The following is a 19,636-nucleotide window of genomic DNA, read 5'->3' as shown; positions in this document are numbered from 1 at the left end:
ATTTCTATGTGTAAAAACACATACAAATATAAGTGCTATGCATCGTTCTGTTCATACTGGCTCTCGGGGGAAAAAGTGCACACTTGGGTAACAGGATGCTTCTTACTGGACCATAAGTTAACAGGATTAAAAGTCATCTGCCAATTTGAAAATTGAAAGAATTGCCATGTCAGGGACTCACACACTTGAGCATGTGGGGTGAAACCCTTGGAGCTTTCCAATCATAATTACATCAGTCAGGTCCAGTTAGAGACACCTCATTTTTTACCTTCTCCACCTGTGATAGACACTTGCACACGGCCCTTCAACGTCAGAAGTACCCACCTGGCGTCTGTTCAGGTGTCCCACCGAGAGCTGGAGCAGACTGCTCATGCCTGGTCAACCTCACAGCTTAAAAATCAACAACAACTCTATTTAAATAAGCATTAAAAACAACTTGAGCCTAGAAAACATACTCAGCACTAACTGCATTGGATAGCAGGAGCAAGTTTTGCTTTCTTATTTGTAATTAACATCACAGACAAGAGGTTTACGTCCTAAAAGTTTTGTGGTTTTCTTTGAATCTAAAGAACATCCTTCAATGTGACTTCAACTCTTATCCTTCAAAAATTGTCATGTGAATCAATGAACAAGAAATATCAATAAATAAACTTCAGGTCCCAAACTGATTAGTTAAATAAAAGAGCTAGGAAATTCATATAGAAATTGTAATTTATTTAAGTACTGCTTTCTAGGATCTGATGCAGTTTCACCTGGTCCTGATACTGCTAGAGGTTATTCTTAAATGGCCATCTCTTATTATCTTTGCTCCCTGAAAAGCTGAGTTATTGATTGCTTAAAGGGCTTTCAATGACTCTTCCAAAGTTCAAAATACCACATTTCCATAGCTTGTCATAAAATAGAGAAAATGCAATAAACAAAATAAAATCATATTTATGATTAAAAATGGTTATGTCACATAAAGCTGTCTTCTAAGAAATGCCAATGAAAAAGCGAACATTTCAGCTTCTGACAGGATAAAAAAATATGTTTTATGGTGCTATTAACTTCACGACAGTCATTTAAAAATTAAATCACTTCATCAATGTTACGTTTAATGCACTCATTCACTAATATGATGACAGTTATGATTTTTAATTATTTGTCATTCGTGAGCCATTGCTAATCGTTACAGTTCATCTAGTTATTTGATAATTTTTTGTCTTCTTTAAAACTGCTGTATAAAGAAAGACCTTTGGAAAACAATAATATATGGTCTTTTTTTTTTAGGTGGCAATGATGTTTATTTTTATTTATAAATTATCTGGTGAAATTGGGCAGAAGTTCAACTTCTCCTCAGCCTGATTTTTTCTTTTTTTGAGAACACCATTATTATTGGTTTTCTGGGAGTCTGCTGGCTGCCTTTGTCATGCATTCCAAATTTCCACTCTCTTAGTTGCCATGGGTCTGGTCAAAGTTTCATCCAGGAAGCCCTTAGGTTACGATACTAGTGGTGGAAACCTTCATATTCTAGGACTCAGGAACAAATGCTTCTTCTGCATTTCATGCCATGCATCAGTGGATTTGCTGCCTTCTACGTCTCTAAACAATCCACTGCTGGATCAGGGCTTTGCTTCACCAGCAGCTGGGAAAAGCCATCCAGGGCACTGATACACCTGGGGGGACCTTCTAGGGGAACGTGAAGTTCAATGCAACTGAAGGAGCTCAGTTTGCTAAGTACATTACTCTCTGTGAACATTCAACAAGACAGGTCAGCCTCAGAAAGACATCAAACAGCTTTAAAGGGAGGATGGAAGAAGATACTCAACGGATTTTGGAGGTTAGGGTCTCGGGGAGGGAGAGCGCCCTCTTGGATTCCGCGGGTCCTTTGACGCTGTCTCGGAGGGAACGCACGCTTTTCTGGCGGTTCCTTGCAAAACGAGCCCTCTTGATCTTCCACAACGCGGCATCACTGAGGTTGGCGACATTGGTCCTCACAGCAGTGATAGCTGTGCAAAAGGAATTAGAGGTGATCATTTTCCTTAACTAGCTAAGTTATATACACCTATTCTGAAACAATCCGTGTATATTTTCAATATTAAAAATCATTTCCATTGATACACTTTTCATTCATCTGTCTCCCTCTATGATAAGATTTATATTTTAAAAAATGTAACTATTACCTGTTTCAACTATCACTTATCATTTTTCTGTTTAAACTGTAAGATTAAATTATCTAATTTTGTTATCACTGGATAAATAGTCGAGTGGCCAGTCTTTCCTCCATCTGTTTAGAGCTGCTAATTACTAATTACTAATTACTAAGCAAGGAAGTGTAAATTTACAAAGTACAAATAAATCTCACAAAGTTGCTCACAAACATAAACAAGATGATTGAGTAATATTTAAGGAACACAGAGTCACAAATGGTTCTCATTGGTCCTCAAATGAGAATTTTGATGTTGAAGTGCCAGAAAATAGTTAACCTGCAGACTACCACAGTAGATATTCAATAAACATTTGATGAACTGAGTACATGAAGTCAAGGTAGCTTCAATAATGGGAAGTGAAATTACATGCACAGAATCCAGCTTATCCAGCAAGCACAGGAATAGGAACTGACTTTTAAAGCAAGTTCTTCGTTTTGCTTACTTGTAGGAAAAGGAAATTCTTTGTTACAATCCAAATGTAGCTGAGCTTCCAAAGAAAGCGTTTCAAATCTGTTGACAAAGAACTCCCAACTCAAAGCAGGAATATCTTGCTTGAGGAAATGTAAGAGTAAAAGCTTGCTCAATATTGTGGGTCGATCTTTAACCACAGTATCAAACTGGAAGTCAAGACAAAGACACAGACCCTGGAGAAAAGGTTAAGAAAAAGTCAGATGTACATACTAAGCAAAGCGAAATAAGGCAGCCTCCTCAATACATACTTATAACGGAGAAGGATTCAACTGAAATTTTCTTGGATTGTATTTTTGGTAGGGGAAAAATGTGGGAGAGAAGTTTCTTCTAATCATTGAATATCTCTTGAATTTTGACTCAGAAATCTGAGCTACATGTATATTACTGATTTTTCTGATACATTGTATAATAACCACTTACTCCCAATACTCAACACTATGAGCAACTTTCACCATCTACTGTCTATGTGTATTCTAAAATGTAGTTTTGGAAGTATGGTTCTCTTAATAGACACTACAGGCATTAAAAAAAAATTGGTTTGAGGGTATATGGATTAAGTGGTTATTATACAATATATCAGAAAAAGTCAATAATATACATGTAGCTCAAATTTCTAAGTTAAAATTTAAGGAATAGTCAATGATTAGGAGTAACTCCTCTCCCACACTTTTTTCTCCTACCAAAAAGAAGATACACTTCCACTTACTAGGCATGTAACACTGAAAAAGTTACTTAACCTTTCTAACTCTCAACTTCTCTATCTGTAAATTTGGAACACACAAGAGGTTATTGCGAGGATCAAATGAGGTAATGCATGATGGAACACTTTTAATACATTGCCCTGGAAATACAATACATGTTTCACAAATTTTGGTTCTTCCCATTATCATTACTTTTAATAACAATATGCCAATGTGGAAAAACAGCAGAACAGGACTTTGGAGGGTCTAAACTTGGTTCTCCCCTGAATTCACTCTGTGGTCTTTGAAAAGCCACATTATCTCTCTGAGACTTCATTTCTTCAAGTATAAAATAAAGGTGCCAAATAGGATAAACAATTCTCTCCAGGTCTCATTTTTCATGTCTCTCTGACGTTAATTTGTGGCATTTCGTTTCAGCAGCATATTTACCTTCTCTGATTTTGCTCTGATCTATATTATCGTTCATCTGATTTCTCTTAGCATCTAGCTTTAATGACAAGAACTTCCCACCCTGGGGCTTCCCAGGTAGTTCAGGTGGCAGAGTCTCCCTGCAGTGCAGGACACCTGGGTTTGATCCCTGGACCAGGAAGAGCCCTGGAGAAGGAAATGGCAACCCACTCCAGTATTCTTGTCTGGAAAATCCCATGGACAGAGGAGCCTAGCAATCTGCAGTTCATGGGGTTGCAAAAAGTCAGACATGACTGAGCGACTAACACTTTCATTGTTCACTTCTTCCCACCCTGGAGTCAGTTGAATGGTAGAAAATAAACCAGCCTAGTTAAAAAGTCTGCCACATACAAAAAAATCATACAATATTGCATCTGGCAGGAATGATAGCAGCATGGGGACAAAAACTGAAAAGAAAGAATCAACAAACAAAACAAGAGGTCTATTAATATGTTGTGTTCTGGGATGTTGTTCCCAATTTAAAAATTTCCAGTATTGAAATTGGAAGCTGAGATTAGCAAAGACTTCATTAGACACATGTTCTTTGAGAATTTGGAGAGGGACATGCAGGAATACAGCACTGAAACTTTTAATAGTACAGAATGTGGAAAAATACACAGCTCACAGATTGTTAGCACACAAAATGTGAAATGTTAAGTTGCAAAGCCTCATGACAATCAAGAAGTCTACAGTTATGACCCAGGACAGTGACCTCAGGTTCATTCCCTGGATTCAATGGCCAAAATGACTAGTCTATCTTTCAGTTATCACAGGGGTTTATAAGAATCAAAGGGAAAAAATACAGGATATCACTTAAGAAAGGATAATGTGCTATACAAGGATGGAATAAAGTAGTTATTATGAAGCTGTATTGATATTATATTAAGAAGTAAAGTTGTCACCAATGAGTAAATAGCTCTCAAAGTCCTTCTCTGAGCAGAAAAAAAAAATTTCTGGTGTTATCAGCAGCAGCAGCATTTTGTGTGTGTTATGTGACAAATGACTCAGTGAGTTGGTACAGAAGAGCAGAGCGCCATTTGCGGAGCAGACAATGCCCATCACAGGGCAGGAACATCACCTGCAGTGCTGGCCTCTTTATGGTGTCAAGCAGGAGCCCGGCCCTCGTAGCCACAGCTGGGTTGACGTCCTCCACAGCCGTCAGGAAGCAGCAGAAGGCGTGTGCCAGGGAGTATTTCAGTAGGTGGTTTTTGGTCACTGAGTGAATATCCAGAAATCTACAGATTACAGCCACTTTTTCCACTGCAATATCAAAGGCGCACAACAACAAAAAATGACATTTATTTAGACAGTCTGAGAAATGAATCCACAGAGGAAGAAGTTAGTTCTGAGTGCCCTCACACTGATCTTAAACACCAAGTGGAAATTTCAGTGCCACCCTTCTTGAGCATTCTGTTTTATCTTTAGAGAGCATTTCTACGCAGTGCAGTAGTTTTCTGCCAGGCAGCCTTGATTCAGTTCTGGGTGTTGTTTCTTTAATGCTCTCTACTTTTGTTGAATTTCCAATCATATTTCATACTCTTCAAAAAGTCTCCTTGTTCATTTCTTTGTCCATTCTACAGAGATTCTGCAGGCATGTTCTACAGAGGCTCTGCAGACCACATAAGGAGGTGGGACATGCCCACCAGGGCTAGCTCTAGGTTCTTAGTATGTCATGAAGTGATATGACAACCACTTCCTGGGGCTATAGAAGCCACATATTTCTTCCATGAAATAGATGTACCCTTACTTGATAGAGTTCTAATTATTCTGCAAATCTATGTTGAATTATTCCAGCCACTCTTTAAACATAGCTTTATAAAAGTTATAGTAGCTAGTAAAGCAATATAGTTCCATGCAAAGACATTTCAGGTCTTTATTTAAGCTTTCCAGCAGCCTAGAGAGAATATTTCTTCTATTCTTTTCTACTTTTGACACTCTATCATCCTTAAAGAGTTCACTGCTGAAATTCTGCTATTCTGTAAAGTCACTCTGACTTTCTAGAATGTCCTTTCCATCCCATGAACACCTGCAAAATTACAACTCACTTACCTGTGGCATTTGTGTGTTCATATATAGCTATATGACATATTCCCTGTTGTGATCTTGAATTATATTTGTACCTTTCTAGTTTCTTAACCTCTTACATGTTTATATTTGGTCAATCAATTAAATTAAGAGCCTCTTAAGAGCAGGAATCTGTTCACACTATTTTTGTTACTTCCATAGTACCTGGTACATATAGTACTTATTCAATAAATTCAGAGATTCATTTTTTTATATACATGTATATACAAAACTAAGAGATCATTCTACTTTTGTTATATAAAATATACCTATAAATATTTTATATATAAAAAGCAGAGACTTTGCGGACAAAGGTCCACATAGCCAAAGCTATGGTTTTTCCAGTAGTCATGTACAGATGTGAGAGTTGGACTGTAAAGAAGGCTGAGCACTGAAGAATTGATGCTTTTGAATTATGGTGTTGGAGAAAATTCTTGAGACTCCCTTGGAATGCAAGGAGAACAAACCAGTCCATCCTAAAGGAAATCAGTCTTGAATATTCACTGGAAGGACTGATGCTGAAGCTGAAGCTCCAATACTTTGGCCACCTGATGCAAAGAGCCAACTCATTAGAAAAGACTCTAACACTGGGAAAGCTTGAAGGCAGGAGGAGAAGGGGATGACAGAGGATGAAATGGTTGTATAGCACCACCAACTCAATGGACATGAGTCTGAGTAGGCTCTGGGAGTTGGTGATGGACAGGGAAGCCTGGCGTGCTGCAGTCCATGGGGTTGCAAAGAGTCAGACATGACTGAGCGACTGAAGAGCAACAACAAAAGAGATCATTCTAAGCACTCGGGGGAGACGGAAGTAAATGGAAAAATGAACTGCTTCGGACTGAATGTTTGTGTCCCCTCCAAAAACTGATATGTTGGAATCTTAATTCCCAATGTAATGGCATTTGGAGGTGGGACCTTGGGAGGTAATTAACTTTAGATGACATCATGAGGGCAGGCTCCCTATTATGGGATTGGTGAACTTATAATAAGAAGAAGGGAGACCAGAGTTCTCTCTCGCTCCACCATGTAAAGATACAGCAAGAAGGCAGTCATCTACAAGACAAGAACAGAACCCTCACAAAGGAACCAATACGCTGGAGCCTTGATCTTGAACTTCCCAGCCTCCAGAATGATAAGAAATAAATTTGTGTTGTTTAAGCCACCCAGTCTATGGTATTCTGCTATGGTTTCTCAAGTAGACTAATTATGTGAATGATTCTCAGATCTTGACTTCAAAGTCAAGTCAACTAAAAGAGGTAACACAAGTACAATTATAACAGAAATGTAATGTAAAAGGCTGGAACTGCCATTAACAAGGTAGAAATAAAATGCTACGGGAGATTAGAGGATAAAGAAATGACTTTCCACTGAACAAACAGAGAAAGTGAAACCCTGTGGGAGCATTTGAAGACTCATGAAATGGAGGTGGCATTTGAATGGGACCTTGAATGGAAGAAAGATTCATTAGAAAAGACCCTGATGTTGGGAAAGATTGAAGGCAGGAAGAAAAGGGGACGACAGAGGATGAGACAGTTGGAAGGCATCACTGACTTGATGGACACAAGTTTGAGCAAGCTTCAGGAATTGGTGATGCACAGAGAAGCCTGGCATGCTGCAGTCCAACAGGTCACAGAGTCAGGCACGACTAGGTGACTGAACTGAACTGAACTTGAATGGAAGAGGACTTCAGATGGAGAGCACAGAATGGTCAACACATGGATAAAGAAAAGCAAAAAGCAATGGAGAAATAGCAATGGCATATGTAGAAAGAAAAGCAAGAAATAAGGCTGCAAACACGTGCAGTTAGACCATGGGAATCTTTGAATGTCAGTTTAAGGACTCTGAACTTTATTCTCTAGGCATCTAAAGACTTATTAAAATTTTTTGAGTAGAAAAGCAACATAATCAGATATTTAACTGCTTTATTTGTATTCAAATGTCTATAAAATGTTGCCAATACCATGTAGTCTTTTGCTAGAAAGTTTTACTCTAATTTCATACAATATCATGTGCTGTCACATAAATAAACCAGCCCTGGGATTCATGGGACATTCAAAGCAAGAACTCCTTGAGGGGATCAGATGTTAGGGAACTAAACTCAAGGTATAGTAATTAACTCACCTGATGGAACTTCCATTTCTCTGCAAAATTTCTGAGACACTAAAATATACCAAACCATTCTGACCAGGCACACTGTGGTGTGCCAACCCTGCTTGCTACCCCTTGAGAGTGGGAGTACCAGCAGATTAGAGTGACAATGAGGCCAGCAGATATAAGACTAAGACATACCCATGTTCGTTCCATACCATGTTCCTCTAGGAACCTGCCATTTTAAGCACTAGGAATTACAAGCATCACTGCAGACTTGGTCCCTGATGTTTCAATGGCAAGAGTACTACAGCAGAGCTTCTCAAACTTCATTGAATTACCTGGAGAGAACTTGTTAGAAATATAGATTTCTGGCCTCACCTCCTAAAATTCTGATGCAGTAGGTCTAGGATGAGGCCCAGTAATCTGCATTTTAAGCAAACATTTCCAGGTATTCCATTGCAAGTAACCTACTAGGCTGACTACCATTCACACTAGGACCCCTTTGAGAGTAAACGAGGGTACAATTAATAAGCACTTCTGGACAATAGGCATACACTGGGACTATCTTAGACAAACCTAGAGAGGGTCAACCTACCTAAGGACCATTCTGAAAAATTCTATTATCAAGGAAGCTCAGTTAAGTAGAGCCAACAAAGAACACTAGCAAGCAGGACAACACCTTCTAAAAAGAAGGGAGGAAAAGGAAGGGCCAGAAAGAGATATCATGACTGGACATCTGGTTTACCTTGTGAACCAGAGAGAATTTTTAAGCTAATACAGTGGTACCTGCTTCAAACCTCATCTTCCAGTCTTTGCTGTTGAAATTGCCATTTATGATTGTCCAAAAGATGTCAGCACCATGAGGAAGTGACAAAGCGTGAAGAAGGAGAGGAACTGCCAATGAAGACAGCTGGGAGAATTCAGATTTGACGACTCTCCACAGGCTGGGGAATCAAGAAAAAGCAAAGTGGTTACAGTTACAACAAACTTTCTAGAAATAAATCTTATTATCTTAATTTATGGGAAGTGTCATTAACAGATAGCTGGTAGGGATGCTCATTCACAAGACTATAATCCTCTGATACACTCTTTTTCTATGTTCTTTTTCAATGTTAATTCTTTTTAAATGTTTGGCTGCATTCTGTAGCATGTAGGACCTTAGTTCCCCGAACAGGGCTCGAACCCTCAACCCCGACATTAAGGTGGAGCCTTAATCACTGAACTGCCAGGGAAGCCCTTTCCTATGTTAATTTTTTTTAAGAAATTACTTTTATATAAGAACACAGAAGAACGCTACCAGTCAACATTGCATGTTAACATAAAGTTTTAAACTGTATATTATAAATCCAGGCACAGAAATGGACAATGACTGTTAAATAATAACTGATACTAGTTATATTAAGGTGATGAGGTGATAAGTGATTTTTGAAAATGCTCTTATAGTGAACATTTGGAGAATTTTATTGGTTTTGTTTGCCTAGCATCCTCTTATTCTTATTCTAGCAGACAACTCTTTTCCTATTAAGAACAGCCTCTGCACCAACTGGCAGGGTTGTTAATCAAGTTCCCCCATCTTCTCTATCCTAAGAGTGAACACAAAGCCCAGACTAATCAGAATACTTCAATGTAATGAATAGAGTGATTAGCCCAGGGGTGGGCATGTGACCAAGCATCTTGTTCCAGGCTTTGGACCTAGCATCCTTTTCCAGGCTTTGGTATGTATTCTGAAATCTCAAGAATGAACTAAGATGTGGCTCTAGAGCTGCTGGCCACCCTGTCCCACCTCGCGGGGCAGCCTGCTGAGAAGAAGCCAGCACAGAGGGAACGAGGCTAAGCAATGGGCAGGGAGGGAGAAAGGGGTGGGGGAAGAGAGAGAGAAAACAAACAGAAAGGGAGAGGCATCCCTGGTAACATCTTAGGAATACTTGCCATTCCTAAAATCAGACCAATACTGCTCAAAAACGCACCTTAGTAAGTTAAAGCAAAGTCCCTAACAATACATGCCAGAATAATTCTGAATGCATATTTTTAGTAATAATATTTTCAAAATTTTTATGCAATTATCTAAAGTATGGCTTTTGTTTGTTTTCACTTTGGTTTATTTTGTTTTGTTTCCTCTTTGGCTCTAAAGTTAATACCAGAATCAAAATGACATTTGACTTCCAAGCAAGAATATAAATTTTTTTGCCACTCAGTTTGTAGTCATTTCTTAGGGCAGCCTAGGAAACTAGCATATTTCCCCCTCCATCTTAGCTGAAACCTGACATCTTGCTGGTAACACAATTTCCCCTTAACTTCTCTATGAGTCTTCACCTTTGTCTTCACTAGCTCCACACAATCCTTGCTTTCCATGGCTTCCTCCAGGCCTTCTCTTACCAACCTCTTTCTTTTGAGACCCATGCCATCTACTTATAGGGCCCTGTCCCCTCTCCCTTCCCTGCTGAATGTGGTCCCTGCTAGACTTCCTCCTCATCCAAGCCTCTGCCAATGTCTCTAGTGAATCCAGCCATGGTCTCACAGGTCCACCTCTTCCTGTCACAGTGGCCTTTATCTTAAGGCTGAGAACATTCAGTTCCCACCTCTGATCCTGACTTAGGCTATTTTTCCCCCTTTTCTGTACTCTTCCCCCAAATGTCAAACCTCTTTTGGCTTCGCTTGCCTCCAGTTTTAGACAGGATCCCAGAGTCAACCATTTTGATCCTCTGGAATTCCTCATCCCTCTGACCTTCCACCATAATCAAAGCACTAATCCCCACTCCTGAATAAACCCATTGCCTACTTTTATCCACTTCCAGGCCCCAGAATACTGGTGAAAAAATCCACAAATTCCTACATGCCTGGCCCATCACAGTTAGGTGCCAGCTCACCTCAGCAAGGTCCCAAGGCTAGTGCTTCTTTGATTTCTTGCTGATGCCTTACTGCTTCCCTCATGTAACCTGTTCCATATTTTTTTCCATATTCTTCAAGCTCCCAACTCAATCTTTATCGCCCCCTCCCTCTCAGAGGAAGACATCAGCGTTTACTATTCTTAAGGTTCTAGTTACTTGTTATGATCCCCTTGACACTTCTCCTTTTCCTACAAATGCATCTCCCTTCAAAGGAAAAGGCATCCCTCCTCTTTCTCCCCACCCTTGTTCTTGATCACATGTGCCTGCCTTCCAGGACTTGGCTCCACCAACTACTCCCTTTCCTCTACTCCTTTCTATGGACCATAAATGTTTCAAACTTCTTGATTCAAAAAACACTTGACATCTACTTCTTTTCCCCTCCAAGTATCTGATCATTCCCTCTTCTTTGAACAAACTTTTCAGAAGGGAGTTCTGTATTATATCTTAACATTCCCAACGCCTCTGCAAGCTCTTTGCATACCCTCATATGTGGATGGTCCCCAGTGATCTCTTTTCTTCACGTGCTGTGCTGTGCTTAGTCACTCAGTCACACCTGACTCTTTGTGACCCCACGTACTGTAGCCCACCAGGCTCCTCTGTCCATGAGATTCTCCAGGCAAGAATACTGGAGTGAGTTGCCATGCCCTCCTCCAGGGGATCATTGCAACCCAGGGATCGAACACAGGTCTCCTGCATTGCAGGTGGATTCTTTACTGTCTGATCCACCAGGGAAGCCCAAGAATAGCCTGTCCCTTCTCCAGGGGATCTTCCTGGCCCAGAAGTCAAACCAGGGTCTCCTGCATTACAGGTGGATTCTTTATGAGCTGAGCTACCAGGGAAGCCCCTTTTCTCCATACTCATGCGATGGAAGTACAATTCTGACCCTGTTCATTGTTTCAGAATCTTCCATAGATCTCCAAATACTGTTAAGTAAGTAGTAGTAGTAGTGTAGTCACTCAGTCGTGTCCGACTCTTTGCAACCCAATGGACTGTAGCCCGCCAGGCTCCTCTGTCTGTGGGATTCTCCAGGCAAGAATACTGGAGTGGGTTGCCGTGCCCTTCTTCCAGACTCAGGGATGGAACACGGTCTCCCACATTACAAGCAGATTCTTTGAGCCACCATGACATGTCTATATTATTATAATTAGATCAACAAATGTAAACATTGGGCTTCCCTGGTGGATCAGTGGTAAAGAATCCACCTACCAGTGCAGGAGACACAATGCAGGAAGATCCCCTGGAGAAGGAAATGGCAACCCACTTGAGTATTCTTGCCTGGGAAATTCCACACCCAAGGGGCCTGGCAGGCTACAGTGCCATGCAGTCGCAAGAATCAGACATGACTTCAAACAACAAAGCCTCTATTTTCAAAGGCCTTTCACTCGAGTCCCAACCTCCAGCCTCGCATTCCATTCTAACTCACTTAAGTCGTGTCCAACTCTGTGCGACCCTCTGAACTGCAGCCCTCCAGGCTCCTCTGCCCATGACATTCTCCAGGCAGAAATACTGGAGTAGGCTGCCATTTCCTTCTCCAGGGGATCCTCTCCATCCAGGGATCCAACCTGCGTCTCCTGCACTGGCAAGTGGATTCTTTACCACTGAGCCACCTGGGAAGCCAAGTTAACCTGAACCAAACTTATGTTTTTTAATTATCTCATTTGCTTACATATTAAATGAGAATAATATTTTTTACTTATTTCCAAGAACACTGTAACAGTTATTTTAAGGTTGTCAGGAAGAAAATAATTAGTAAATCTAGGACAATGTTTTATTATTTTTCTCAAAATGCTTCAGCAATCTCTAAAAAATAACTTTTCAGACAATGTATGGAGAGATTTAGATGCTTATTAGCAGTATGACTTCAAGTAAGACGTTGAGTCTTACTCAGTTGTACTTGGTATCTATTAACTTATACCAGTTGACATTTTTCTACCATATACTATATTCTTAAGTCATCTAACAATTAAAAGGCATAAAATAATCCTTATTTTGCCTTTTCTACTTCTACAGTATCTAGCAAATTACTATTCCTCATATTGAAATACTTAAAAAATTAGACTATAGGAAAGAAATGAAAGTATTTCCTATAGGCAAATTAGTCTGTCTTGACTAAGAGAAATAACCCAATGAGTTGATAAGCCTTATTCTAACACTGATTTTCACAGATGAAATCTACAATAGAAACAGACAAAAACACTATTAGGAAGACATACCTTGCAATTAGCATATGATCCTGAATATAGGCTAAAAATTGAGGATGATCTTTTCTAGCAATGTACAAACACTCTCCATGTAGACAGAGGATCTTCAGGCAATTGAGCATGTTAAAAAGAATGTCTGGCTCTTCAAACTTAGCCATTTCCTATGCAAAGAACCACATGTTTACTGAGTTATCACAAATGGCAATGCTACCAAATAAAATATTCAAATATCTCAAAAAATATACCTGGAAAATGGTGTATATTAGTCTCAACGTTACTGGAAGCTGCTGGTAGCAAAACTTTCTTTCAGTATCATTCTTTATTGCTAGGAAGAAATAATTACACACAAGTTAGCACAACTCTTTTCCCCATCATTCATGAATTATCAAGACCATAAAATGAAGAGAAGTAAATATGTAAATAGAATATATTAAAAATATTCATGTAAAGTGTTTCTTTGTTCTCCAAGTAAGCATATATACTTTCCATAATGCAAGTGCAGGAAAGCTAGATTTAGGATCCTCAGCTTCCAACTTCCACTGTGTATTCAGATATCTTTCATTCCCTGAAGCAACCCCAGCCCAGCCCTATGCTCCTGTGGGCACCTAGTTCCACTGATACCTGGAGGGGCCTAGGGCTTGGCTAGGTTTGCCTTCTTATTTGAAAGAGAGATAGTATAGTGTGAAAATGTTAATTGTTCAGTCATGTCTGACTCTCTATGACCCCATGGACTGTAGCCCGCCAGGCTCCTCTCCATGGAATTTCCCAGGCAGGAATACTGGAGTGGATTGCTATTTCCTTCTCCAGGGGATCTTCCTAACCCAGGGATCAAACCTGGGTCTCCTGCATTGAAGGCAGATTCTTTACCATCTGAGACACTGGGGAATGCAGGTATTAAAGAGAGAAGTGAGCTTCCCTAGCAGCTCAGATGGTAAAGAATCTGCTTACAGTGCAGGAAGGGTTTGATTCCTGGGTCAGGAAGATCCCCTGGAGAAGGGAATGGCTACCCATTCCAGAATTCTTCCTGGAGAATTTCATGGACAGAGGACCTGATGGGCTATACAGTCCTTGGGGTCAGAAACAGTCGGACATGACTGAGCAACTGAGCAACTAACACTTTCACTTTCTTTCTTTGTTTTAGTTTTTATTTTTACTTTATTTTACTTTACAATACTGTATTGGTTTTGCCATACATTGACATGAATCCACCACGGGTGTACATGCGTTCCCAAACTTGAACCCCCCTCCCACCTCCCTCCCTATAACATCTCTCTGGGTCATCCCCGTGCACCAGCCCCAAGCATGCTGTATCCTGCGTCGGACATAGACTGGCGATACGATTCTTACATGATAGTATACCTGTTACAATGCCATTCTCCCCAAATCATCCCACCCTCTCCCTCTCCCTCTGAGTCCAAAAGTCTGTTATACACATCTGTGTCTCCTTTGCTGTCCTGCATACAGGGTCGACATTGCCATCTTTCTAAATTCCATATATATGTGTTAGTATACTGTATTGGTGTTTTTCTTTCTGGCTTACTTCACTCTGTATAATCGGCTCCAGTTTCATCCATCTCATCAGAACTGATTCAAATGAATTCTTTTTAACCGCTGAGTAATACTCCATTGTGTATATGTACCACGGCTTTCTTATCCAATCGTCTGCTGATGGACATCTAGGTTGTTTCCATGTCCTGGCTATTATAAACAGTGCTGCGATGAACATTGGGGTACATGTGTCTCTTTCAATTCTGGTTTCCTCAGTGTGTATGCCCAGCAGTGGGATTGCTGGGTCATAAGGTAGTTCTATTTGCAATTTTTTAAGGAATCTCCACACTGTTCTGCATAGTGGCTGTACTAGTTTGCATTCCCACCAACAGTGTAGGAGGGTTCCCTTTTCTCCACACCCTCTCCAGCATTTATTGCTTGCAGATTTTTGGATAGCAGCCATTCTGACTGGTGTGAAGTGGTACCTCATTGTGGTTTTGATTTGCATTTCTCTAATAATGAGTGATGTTGAGCATCTTTTCATGTGTTTGTTAGCCAGCCATACGTCTTCTTTGGAGAAATGTCTATTTAGTTCTTTGGCCCATTTTTGAATTGGGTCATTTATTTTTCTGGAATTGAGCTGCATAAGTTGCTTGTATATTTTTGAGATTAGTTGTTTGTCAGTTGCTTCATTTGCTATTATTTTCTCCCATTCAGAAGGCTGTCTTTTAACCTTATATTTTCCTTTGTTGTGCAGAAGCTTTTAATTTTGATTAGATCCCATTTGTTCATTTTTGCTTTTATTTCCAGAATTCTGGGAGGTGGATCATAGAGGATCCTGCTGTGATTTATGTCGGAGAGTGTTTTGCCTACGTTCTCCTCTAGGAGTTTTATAGTTTCTGGTCATACATTTAGATCTTTAATCCATTTTGAGTTTATTTTTGTGTGCGGTGTTAGAAAGTGATCTAGTTTCATTCTTTTACAAGTGGTTGACCAGTTTTCCCAGCACCACTTGTTAAAGAGATTGTCTTTACTCCATTGTATATTCTTGCCTCCTTTGTCAAAGATAAGGTGTCCATATGTGTGTGGATTTATCTCTTTTTCACTTTCAAAGAGACATATGCAAGTTGTATTAACACCTAAGGATTTACCCCAGGATTCACATGTATCCTTTTCACACATTCACAGGACTTACTCTTGCAAAAAAAGGATACTTTTAAAGACTTGAGAATATTTAAGTGAGAACTAGTCATGGTTTTATCTTCTTGTGAAGATCTCTAAAAAGACCTTTGCCTCTATAGTTGGGGGTGGGGGAGGTGGCTTGAGGAAGGTATATTTAAATGAGGCATGCCAGAGAAGAATTCACAAGTTAATTCTCAAATGTAGAAACTAGTATAAAATGTTTTGAAATCACTATTATAAGTTTTGGCAATTCCTAGGATGAGAGATACTGGGAGTCAAACCATCTTTGTCTAGCATAAAAAATTTTTTTAATATTTTTAATGGAGGACATATCTGACTACTGTAAGAAATAGGTGCCAGGCCACAAAACAGGAAACAGGAAATATTCTAGAAAGAGGAGGAAACCACTGAACATATATCAATAGAGCGTTCCTCTAATCTCCTACAGAAGAGCTCAAGAACCCCTCCTGATGACCCACAAAGCAGAAGCAGGACCAGGGTGCTCAGCAGCAGGCAAGGCTGGTCTTAGAAAATAATTCCTCTTCCCTGAGGAGACAACTGTGTCCTGCAAACAGCAGAAAGTAAGAGAGGAAAAGTAGACCAGAAACTGTGACCAGAGCCTGAAGTGGTGTTTAGGGGAGACGAACAGAGCAAATGTTTAGGTAAGTGGAGCTCACAAACAATTAAGCACAAGGGAAGTGTAACTTACAAAAACCAATTGCTTGATTTTAACCATTATTCAAGTGGCAATTAATTGATCTGTGCACTATGTTGGGTTAAAAAAATCTATTTACATAGAAAGAGTACAGGTTATTAGATCATAAGTGAAATCCATCAACCTGCCAGACTTAAGACTGTAATACATAGCTACAGTCATCAAGACAATGTGGTACTGGCACAAAGACAGAAATATAGATCAATGGAACAAAATAGAAAGCTCAGAGATAAATCCACACACCTGTGGATACCTTATCTTGGACAAAGGAAGCAAAACTATACAATGAAGAAAAGACAGTATCTTTAGCAAGTGGTGCTGGGAAAACTGGTCAACCACCTGTAAAAGAATGAAACTAGAACACTATCTAACACCATACACAAAAATAAACTCAAAATGGATTAAAGATCTAAACGTAAGACCAGAAACTATAAAACTCTTAGAGGAAAACATAGGCAGAATACTCTGACATAAATCACAGCAAGATTCCTCTATGACTTACTTCCCAGAGTAATGGAAATAAAAACAAAAATAAACTAATGGGACCTAATTGAACTTTAAAGCTTTTGTACAATGAAGGAAACTATAAGCAAGGTGAAAAGGCAGCCTTCAGAATGGGAGAGCATAATAGCATATGAAGCAACTGACAAAGAATTAATCTCCAAAATATACAAGTAGCTCCTGCAGCTCAACTGCAGAAAAATAAATGACCCAATAAAAAAATGGGCCAAAGAATTAAACAGACATTTCTCCAAAGAAGACATACAAATGGCTAACAAACACATGAAAAGATGGTCAACATCACTCATTATCAGTTCAGTTCAGTTCAGTTCAGTTACTCAGTCGTGTCTGACTCTTTGCGATCCCATGAATCGCAGCACGCCAGGCCTCCCTGTCCATCACCAACTCCCAGAGTTCACTCAGACTCATGTCCATCAAGTCAGTGATGCCATCCAGCCATCTCATCCTCTGTCATCCCCTTCTCCTTCTGCCCCCAATCCCTCCCAGCATCAGAGTCTTTTCCAATGAGTCAACTCTTCACATGAGGTGGCCAAAGTACTGGAGTTTCAGCTTTAGCATCATTCCTTCCAAAGAAATCCCAGGGCTGATCTCCTTCAGAATGGACTGGTTGGATCTCCTTGCAGTCCAAGGGAATCTCAAGCGTCTTCTCCAACACCACAGTTCAAAAGCATCAATTCTTCAGCACTCAGCCTTCTTTACAGTCCAACTCTCACATCCATACATGACCACAGGAAAAACCATAGCCTTGACTAGACGGACATTAGTCGGCAAAGCAATGTCTCTGCTTTTGAATATGCTATCTCGGTTGGTCATAACTTTTCTTCCAAGGAGTAAGCATCTTTTAATTTCATGGCTGCAATCACCATCTGCAGTGATTTTGGAGCCCAAAAAAATAAAGTCTGACACTGTTTCCACTGTTTCCCCATCTATTTCCCATGAAGTGATGGGACCGGATGCCATGATCTTCATTTTCTGAATGTTGAGCTTTAAGCCAACTTTTTCACTCTCCTCTTTCACTTTCATCAAGAGGCTTTTTAGTTCCTCTTCATTTTCTGCCATAAGGGTGGTGTCATCTGCACATCTGAGGTTATTGATATTTCTCCCGGCAGTCTTGATTCCAGCTTGTGTTTCTTCCAGTCCAGCGTTTCTCATGATGTACTCTGCATAGAAGTTAAATAAGCAGGGTGACAATATACAGCCTTGACGTACTCCTTGTCCTATTTGGAACCAGTCTGTTGTTCCATGTCCAGTTCTAACTGTTGCTTCCTGGCCTGCATACATGTTTCTCAAGAGGCAGGTTAGGTGGTCTGGTATTCTTATCTCTCTCAGAATTTTCCAGTTTATTGTGATCCACACATCAAAGGCTTTGGCATAGTCAATAAAGCAGAAATAGATGTTTTTCTGGAACTTTCTTGCTTTTTCCATGATCCAGCAGATGTTGGCAATTTGACCTCTGGTTCCTCTGCCTTTTCTAAAGCCAGCTTGAACATCAGGAAGTTCTCGGTTCACGTATTGCTGAAGCCTGGCTTGGTGAATTTTGATGCAAATCAAAATCACAATGAGGTACCATCTCATGCCGGGCAGAATGGCTGCCACCACAAAGTCTACAAACAATAAATGCTGGAGAGGGTGTGAAGAAAAAGGAACCTTCTTACACTGTTGGTGGGAATGCAAACTAGTACAGCCACTATGGAGAAGAGTGTGGAGATTCCTTTAAAAACTGGAACTAGAAATAGATCTGCCATACTATCCAGGAATCCCACTGCTGGGCATACACAACAAGGAAACCAGAATTGAAAGAGATACATGTACCCCGGTGTTCATTGCAGCACTGTTTACAACAGTCAGGACATGGAAGCAACCTAGATGTCCATCAGCAGACAAATGGATAAGGAAGTTGTGGTACATATACACAGTGGAATATTACTCAGCTATTTTTAAAAAAAGAACACATTTGAGTTAGTTCTAATGAGGTGGATGAAACTGGAGCCTATATAGAGAGTGAAATAAGTCAGAAAGCATATTAATCCACTATATGGAATTTAGAAAGATGGTAACGATGACCCTATAGGCAACACTGCAAAAGAGATACAAATGTAAAGAACAGACTTTTAGCCTATGTGGAAGAAGGCAAGGGTCGGACTATATGAGAGAATAGCACTGAAACATGAATATTACCATATGTAAAATAGATGACCAGTACAAGTTTGATGCATGAAGCAGAGCACTCAAAGGTGGTGCTCTGGGACAACCAGAGGGATAGGGTAGGGAAGGGTGATGGGAGGGGGGTTCAGGATGGTGGGACACATGAATACCCATGGCTGATTCATGTCACTGTATGGCAAAAACCACCACAATATTGTAAAGTAATTACCCTCCAATTAAAATAAATATATTAATTTTTTAAAAAAGACTAAATCCACCATGTGGCTTTCAGAGAAAAAAAATAATAAGTGAAATCCATGTTTTCCTTAGGCATTAATTCCTGATAGAAACATGGCTTGGGCCTCAGCTTTAGCAAATAATTAGTAAATCTAAGTAAACCCCGAGACTCAGCTTCTAGTCTCATCCCTGCCACTAACTAGTTGCACAATATTTGGGTTGCCAATTTCCAGTCTCCCACCCCAGTATACCCAGGATCAAGGGTGAGCAGGTGGAGCTCATTTCACTGTGTTTG

The 19,636-nt window shown here is 40.0% G+C and overlaps 1 protein-coding gene across 1 annotated transcript in view; it reads right to left on the bottom strand.

Moving 5' to 3' along the window:
• The window catches only part of UNC79 (unc-79 homolog, NALCN channel complex subunit), a 225,599-nt gene that overhangs the window by 98,836 nt on the left and 107,127 nt on the right, over positions 1–19,636 (bottom strand). The window contains exons 20-26 of the mRNA XM_052659741.1: positions 13,298–13,377; positions 13,065–13,213; positions 8,750–8,907; positions 4,887–5,068; positions 2,632–2,833; positions 1,809–1,988; positions 325–390 (exon numbers count right to left, since the gene is read on the bottom strand). Coding sequence (XP_052515701.1) covers positions 325–390; positions 1,809–1,988; positions 2,632–2,833; positions 4,887–5,068; positions 8,750–8,907; positions 13,065–13,213; positions 13,298–13,377 — 1,017 coding nt within the window. The remainder of the gene's footprint in view (positions 1–324; positions 391–1,808; positions 1,989–2,631; positions 2,834–4,886; positions 5,069–8,749; positions 8,908–13,064; positions 13,214–13,297; positions 13,378–19,636) is intronic.

This window comes from Budorcas taxicolor, chromosome 21 (genome assembly GCF_023091745.1).
Source record: "Budorcas taxicolor isolate Tak-1 chromosome 21, Takin1.1, whole genome shotgun sequence".
Classification (NCBI taxonomy): domain Eukaryota; kingdom Metazoa; phylum Chordata; class Mammalia; order Artiodactyla; family Bovidae; genus Budorcas; species Budorcas taxicolor.
Note: the sequence above shows the minus strand (reverse complement) of the source record. Positions and strands in the feature narration are given on the sequence as shown.